This window comes from Pinus tabuliformis, chromosome 8, assembly GCF_031772625.1.
Source record: "Pinus tabuliformis cultivar Carrire ecotype Pingquan chromosome 8, CPIR1, whole genome shotgun sequence".
NCBI lineage: Eukaryota > Viridiplantae > Streptophyta > Pinopsida > Pinales > Pinaceae > Pinus > Pinus tabuliformis.
In genome coordinates, this window is record NC_142294.1 from 536,333,416 (window position 1) to 536,340,672 (window position 7,257).

General features: G+C 39.0%; 1 protein-coding gene across 1 annotated transcript; it reads left to right on the forward strand.

Annotated features, from left to right (window-relative positions):
* The first annotated feature begins 1,092 nt into the window (after nucleotides 1–1,092).
* LOC149236518 (uncharacterized) lies at nucleotides 1,093–5,235 on the forward strand. The gene is made up of 3 exons (XM_089368939.1): nucleotides 1,093–2,697; nucleotides 3,268–3,493; nucleotides 3,893–5,235. Exons 1-3 carry the CDS (start codon nucleotides 1,093–1,095, stop codon nucleotides 5,233–5,235), a joined length of 3,174 nt encoding a protein of 1,057 aa, XP_089225065.1.
* The last annotated feature ends 2,022 nt before the right edge of the window (nucleotides 5,236–7,257 follow it).

The following is a 7,257-nucleotide window of genomic DNA, read 5'->3' on the forward strand; positions in this document are numbered from 1 at the left end:
GTCTCCTTTATTTGATGCTATCAAGGAGCGCACGGATGTGTTTCCTGTTTGGGTGCGTGCTCCGGGTTTACCTTCATTCCTATGGACCGAGGAAGTTTTCAAAACCATCGGTAATAGGTTGGGGGTGTACATGGGTGCGGATATGACTTTCTTGACTACGAAAAATAGGGCAATTGCGCGCATTCTGGTCATGCTCAAACCGAGTGGGGGCCTGGCACAAAAGATTAATCTACAATTCAATGAATATGTATATGAGCAGATACTAGACTATGAACATCTGCCATTTAGATGCCATTGGTGCCACGAGTATGGGCACATGGCAAAAGATTGTCCACATAAGAGAAGAAGGAGACATTTCTGAAGGACAACAGCTCACAGAGAAAATGCTCAAGAAGATGTTCAGATAACGATGGAGCAGGATTTGCCGGAGCCGCAAGAACCAATGAATCTGGTGGCTGAGGAGACAGAGAAGGGACCAGCGGATGTAAGCGAACAATCTAAGGAGATGGCGATGGAAAATGCCAAAGAACCGGAATATGTGGAAGGATTCGTCAAGGAAGTAGCTAAAGAACCAGAAGCCGTGGAAGGGTTCGTAGAGGAAAAAAATGCAAATCAAGCCCAAATCGACGAATCGGAGAAGGGTAAGAGCTCAGGGACTTCTACTTCCTCTTTTATTTCTCATGAGCATCCTTATGTAAAACATAATATTTCTTCCTCATCATATAAAGAGCAAGAAAATAATAATGTTGAAAATTTGGATCACTTAATGTTAAATCCGGATGTGGAAACATTAGCTGAAACCTTACCGCTACTGGACATAAATTGTGAAGAAAAATGGCCTCCTCTCTCTCTCCCTGTGACCCGGCCTCCCTGCCCCTACAACCTGAGATCTTTGGGTGGGAATCAAGAGACTCAGGGGTCTTTAGGAGGACTGGGAATGATACATTCACAGAACAAATCCAAAAACAAACGAGGACAGAAATCTGATATGTCCAAGGCGAAACTAAAAGCAAAGATAGATGTTGCAGACGGTAAACAATATTCCATCACGGGGGTTCTTAGAGCAGCTCATCCCCCTGAGGGTGTTATCAAATGATTCTGACATCCTGGAATTGCAGAGGTTTGGCCAGCAAACCTAAAAAACTGGCCTTGAAAGAATGGATATCCAACTCTAATGCAGATGTTATTTTTCTGCAAGAAACTCTGGGGAAGGCTTATGAGATTGAATCTATGTTAAATTCCCTTCTGCCTGGGTGGGCATTCAGTGCTATGGATGTCTTTGGACATTCAGGGGGCATTGCAATTGGGTACAAAGAAGGGAGGGTAAAAGTCCTCAATAACTGGGGGATGAAGAATGTTATGGGAATGGAGTTAATATCCCCAAACTTTACTTTTCCCATCACCATAGTAAATATCTATGGGCCATGCCAAGGCAGGGAATCCTTCTGGGATGAATTGATGTCAAAATCTGTTATGAAAGCACCAATGATGATAATGGGAGGTGATTTAAATTTTACTATGGGCAGAGCGGAAGCTTGGGGTCCATCGGCGAGAGAAGATCCTCTTACAGATTTTTTCCATAATCTCATCACAGAGAATAATTTTATAGACCCTTCCCCGATCAAGATAAAGCCTACTTGGAGGAATCGAAGGATAGGAGAAGCCAGAATTGCCAAAAGATTAGATCGGTTCTTGCTATCGGACTCTTTATCCACCAATGCTCCTTTGATCAGACAGTGGGTTGAGGAAATAGGGAATTCGGATCATTTCCCGATTTTCTTAGATATATCTATTCCTCCTCACAAACCCCCAGCCCCTTACAAATTTAATCCTGCTTGGCTCCATGATCCAACTTTCAGCAACCTGTTTAAAGAAACTTGGATTCACCCTGATCACAATGCAGGCGAGGAGAAAAGTTTTTTGTTCATGGAAAATTCAAAAAGATTGAAATCAGCTACAATTTCCTGGGCAAAGGACAGAAAACTGAAACAAAATGAGGAGTTGATCAGTATAAGGGAGGAGCTGAAACAGATGGAGGACTTGGATTCAGATGGATACTCATCACAAGACTCTAAGGATAGAATTCTTCTCTTGGAGAAGCAGCAAAACAAAATTCTTTTGGAAAGGGAAGAAGAATGGAGAATTAAGAGCAGGGCAATTCGGCTAAAATCTGGGGATGAGAACACTAGATTCTTCCATAATTTTGCAAAAGGAAGGAAATCAATAAATACTATATGGCACCTTAAAGATGAAGAAGGGAGAGATGTCACGTCCTTTCCAGAGCTTTCTGGTTTAGGGAAAAGACATTTTCAAAACATTTTTGCAGATCAGGGAGAGGCTACTATTGCAGAAGTCTTTAAAACAGTGCAATGTTTTCCTAGATTCATTGAGGAAGACGAAGGTGAAGATCTTACAATTCCGGTCACTAAGGAGGAGATTGAAGCAGCTATGAAGCTCATGGGCAAAGACAAAAGTCCAGGCCCTGATGGTTGGACAATAGAATTGTTTCTCCATTTTTTTGAACAAATTGGAGCCGAGATAACTGAAGTAGTTGAAGAGTCTAGGCTGAAAGGAGAAGTCTATAGACCATTTAACTCAACATTTATTGCTCTCATTCCAAAGAAGGATGAGCCAGAAAGTTTTGAAGACTTCAGACCAATTTCATTGTGTAACTGCATTTACAAGATTATTTCAAAGGTTATTGCTCTCAGATTAGCACCAATCTTGTCAAGAAACATCTCAATGGAACAATTTGGGTTCTTGGATGGCAGACAAATCCATGAAGCCATAGGTGTCGCACAGGAGGTAATCCATAGTGTCAAGCTGAAGAAAAAGAAGGGAGCTGTTATCAAAATTGACCTCTCCAAAGCATATGATAGGATCAACTGGCTCTATCTACGAATGCTTCTAACTCATGTGGGCTTCAGCTATCCTTTTGTCAGCTGGATCATGGGGTGCATTTCAAATGTCAGCTTTGCAGTTTTGGTCAATGGAGATGCCTCTTCTTTCTTTAATAGCCAGAGAGGCCTCAGACAAGGGTGTCCTTTGTCCCCTCTCCTGTTCCTCCTTGTGGCTGAAGGGCTTAGTAGACTGATACATAAAGCCAGAAGGGAGGATAAGGTAAAAGGTATTGAGGTAGCAATCAATCTCTACATCACCCACCTTCTTTTCGTTGATGATATATTGATTTTCACTAATGGTAATTACAGCGAATTAAAGGAGATAAAATGTATCTTTGATCTTTTTCTAAAAGCTACTGGAATGCAGATAAATTCTGGGAAATCACAAGTTTGTTTGGCAGATATTGACAGAAGGGAAAGAAATCAAATGTCTGATCTTTTTCCTTTCCCTAGCCAACCTCTGGATGTTCCATTCAAATATCTGGGTTTTTGGTTAAAACCAGATGCTTACAGAAAAGAAGACTGGAACTGGCTCATAGCAAAAATTAAAGCCAAAATATCTCATTGGAGTTATAGATGGTTGTCCAGAGCTGGTAGGTTGACACTTATTAAATCAGTCTTGTTAGCCATCCCAGTTTACTGGGCTGCCCTAACTTGGATTCCTAAAGGTGTAATGGAGAAAATCAGAAGAATCTGTTGCAGATTTTTATGGGCTGGCTCAAAGGAATCCTCGGGTTTACCATGGGTGGCATGGGACAAAGTGGCCAGACCAAAAGAGTGGGGAGGTTGGGGGATTAAAAGGCTCCCTGAGTTCAACACCTCGTTAGCAGCAAAGTCAGGTTGGCGACTTATAACTACAGAAAACCTGTGGATGAGGGTGGTAAAAAGGAAGTATATAGACCCAATGCCTTTGGAAGATTGGATTCAGAGTTAGAATAAGAAGGAAAAAAACTCTTCAGTTATTTGGAAGGCCACGTTGGATGCTTTCTCAGTGATCGAGCAAGGGTTAGCATGGAAATTGGGAGATGGCAGACAGATCAGGATTGGAAGAGACCCTTGGGTTGGGTGTAATGAAGCTTTTGCTTTATCACCAGGGCTTCTTCGACATCTTGATTTTAAAGGTATTACATCAATAAATCAGGTGGAAAGAGTTGGACAGTCCACTATCTGGGGACAGGCTTGGAAGGACGATGAAGAGGTAGGGTTAAATGCTAGATGGAAGAATGAATGGGCAAGCTTCATCAAAGAACTAAAACGATCCAATGTCAGAATAAAACAGGAACCTGACCGTTTAATGTGGGCTCACAGCAAAACCGGGGGGTATTCACCAAAAGAGGGATACTCTTTTCTATTAGGAAAGATAGGATGGGAAGCCCCGGATTGGTGGGCCAAAGATATATGGAAACTCAAAAGCCCTGCCAAATCCAAGCTCTTTCTATGGTGTATTTTAAGAAGGAAGGCACCAACTTGGGAAACACTACAATCTAGGTTTTTAGCTGGTCCAGGGCGATGTCCCTTGTGCAAATCTGATGAGGAAACCACAGATCACCTTTTCACCACCTGCTCTTACTCAAAGAAGATATGGGAGGAGGTCACTGGTTTTCTCAAGGTAAATGCACAGTGGGGACATGATCCACTGGGAGATGCTTGGAGGAAATGGTGGCAAACTTATTCGGAAGGGAATATGAGGAACCTGCCTATTATCTTCTGTTGGGGCGTGTGGCTTGCTAGAAATAAGAGTTTGTTCCAAGATCAAAACACACCGACTTCTGTTATTGCTACTAATATCACAGCCATTTATTCTGCTCTGCCTCCTCCTGAGGAAAAAAAAAAATCCAGAACCAAACAAAATAATATCATTATACAGGAGGATATCCCTTGTGGTTTCTTTGATGGGGCCTCACAAAACAATAGGGCTGGTGCAGGCTTGTGCATACATTTCAATTCCGAACATTCTCTAAGAGCTTCGGTTGGGTTGGGTGCTGGAACTAATAATTATGCAGAACTTTCTTCCTTACGATTCCTATTATGCTGGCTACATTACAAAAACATCAACTCTATTCAGATATTTGGGGATTCTCTTAATGTTATAAATTGGATCAATGGTTTAGCTGCTTGTCAAAATCAAATTTTGATGACAATTGTTGAAGAAATTTTATTCCTGAAGACATTCTTTTACAGGTTCTCACTTTGCCATATCTACAGGGAAAGGAATGAAGAAGTAGACCAGCTATCTAAGGCTGGTCTACAACAGGATCCAGGCAGCTGGGAGATAGAAGAGATTCCTCAGGGGCAGTCTTACAGATCAGATCAGCCTCCATATGATCAGCCATAGTGATCTCAGTATAAAGCTTCATTTTTGTCGGCACCATTCACAACTTATCTTTCCACTGATACATTTTTTGTATATATTTTTCCTTAGTAGTATACTCTTTCGGCAACTTGATCACAGTTTACAGTCTTCTTATTATAATTTTTGTTACATTATAAAACATTGGAGGTCATACCTTTTTGAATGTAAGGGGTTGTTTTTCCTTCTCTGAAGGAGACCCCGGGTTTCACATGACACTTTGCTTTTTGGATATTAATCATCCTCCCGGAGGAAGTCTACTACAGGTTTACAATACAGCAGAAAAGCTCCCTTATGGTTGAGCAATGAATGAACACATGAGCCCAGCATGGCTTTAGAACAAATATATGAAAACTTTTTATAAGATCATAATAAAAAGTTTTGCTTTTTTCCCCGGAAAAAAAAATATAAATTACATAATAATAATAATAATAAACTATTTAAAATTTAAAAAAAATAATGAAAACAAACATTATAACTATTAAAAAGGGGACGGGCATTGCGTGACCCCTCCACATACATTCCCATTCCTTCTGCCATGTTTATCCAAGCAACCACTATCTAGTTGGCCATGGGCCACCTCAACAGCAACATGGTGGTGGAGTCTGTGTGGATGGGAACAATGGAAGGATGTCCACCTTTGGTGGGGTGACCTACAACTTACATGGTGGTGGAACTTGTTTGGATGGATGTAGTGAGAGGATGGGAGATTGGGTGAAGGTTTGGGTTTTTCTCACAAAACAAATGAACTTTTAATAATTTTAATGATTTGTTTTTGTAAGAAAAACCAAGGCATCAAGGCGTTCCAAAAAACTAGCTAGTGTTTTAGATAAAAGAGGGACCTTGTTGATCCTATCACCAATGTTCAACTTTCCTTTATCCACGGAACCATAGATATAATTTCTCACATATTAAGGAAGAATCAAGTTCCTACTTCTTTGAAGCCATTAAGCAACATTAGTGGTATCTTGAAATCTGCCAACGATCCTATTGACCCTTCAAACATGAAAGGGGTATACTTAATGTCGTTCTCTTGAGGGGCTCCCTATGTTGGCGAGACACGAAGATATGTTAAGCAAAGGATTATAGAGCATGTGGAAGACATTAAACATGGTAGGTGTCATTCCTCAGCTCTGGCTAAGCATGCTGAGAAAACAAAACGACATATTTGCATTGAAGACTACATGATCCTATCAAAAAATGGGCACTATCATCATAGGAAGTTCATAGAATCCACCGAGATTGAAAAACACTCGGGAAATCTAAATAGAGATGATGGTTGGAAGATTAGTAAGAACTTGGTTCCCACCATTTCATTTAGATTTGAACAATGTAAACTTTGAAACGGGAATTGATATTTTACCTGTTTCATAGAGATAGAAAAAAAGTGACCTGATTTTGAAAAGGGTTGATGCAAAACACACATATTTTTTTTAGAGCATAGTTTTTGGCACATTGTACATTACGTTTTAGAATGTTAGTGATTTGCATGTCGATTTAAAAAAGTGGTGATTTTGCGTTAGACCCTTTTTTTAAAAGACCTATTTTTTTACTTTAAATTTTCTAATGTATGAAATGTAAATAATTATTTTCTAAATTTAACAATTTTTGAAGTGGTTTTTTTCTTCATATTTTCTTGTTTTTTTTTTGTAGTGAGGTTTTTATTGTTTTGCATATTTAAAGAAGAAGGTCGATATTTTGAAGTTTTGATATTTTTTGAACTTTTGATATTTTACATATTTATACATTGTTAATTAATCTTTCAATGCACATGAAATAATTGTGTCTAAAAAACAATAATTTTTAACAATTGACATAAAAATAACCATTTTCAACATAAATATAACTAAAAAATTACATATTTTGATAATATTTTGTAATTTTTTGCTAGAAATGACATGTCAAAATCACAATTTTTATAGGAAAATTTTAACTAAAAATGGTCAAATAATAGTTTTTTTTATGGATTTCATGTCAAAAAAATAATAATAATTACTATTTTTTTCA

What these genes read in the sequence shown, in the direction of transcription:
- LOC149236518 (XM_089368939.1), top strand. Translation starts at nt 1,093, where the DNA reads ATGATTCTGACATCCTGGAATTGCAGAGGTTTGGCCAGCAAACCTAAA. An exon ending in TTTACAAGATTATTTCAAAG is followed by an intron (nt 2,698 to 3,267) that starts GTTATTGCTCTC and finishes ACTGGAATGCAG; the next exon opens with ATAAATTCTGGGAAATCACA. An exon ending in TAGATGGTTGTCCAGAGCTG is followed by an intron (nt 3,494 to 3,892) that starts GTAGGTTGACAC and finishes ATGCTTTCTCAG; the next exon opens with TGATCGAGCAAGGGTTAGCA.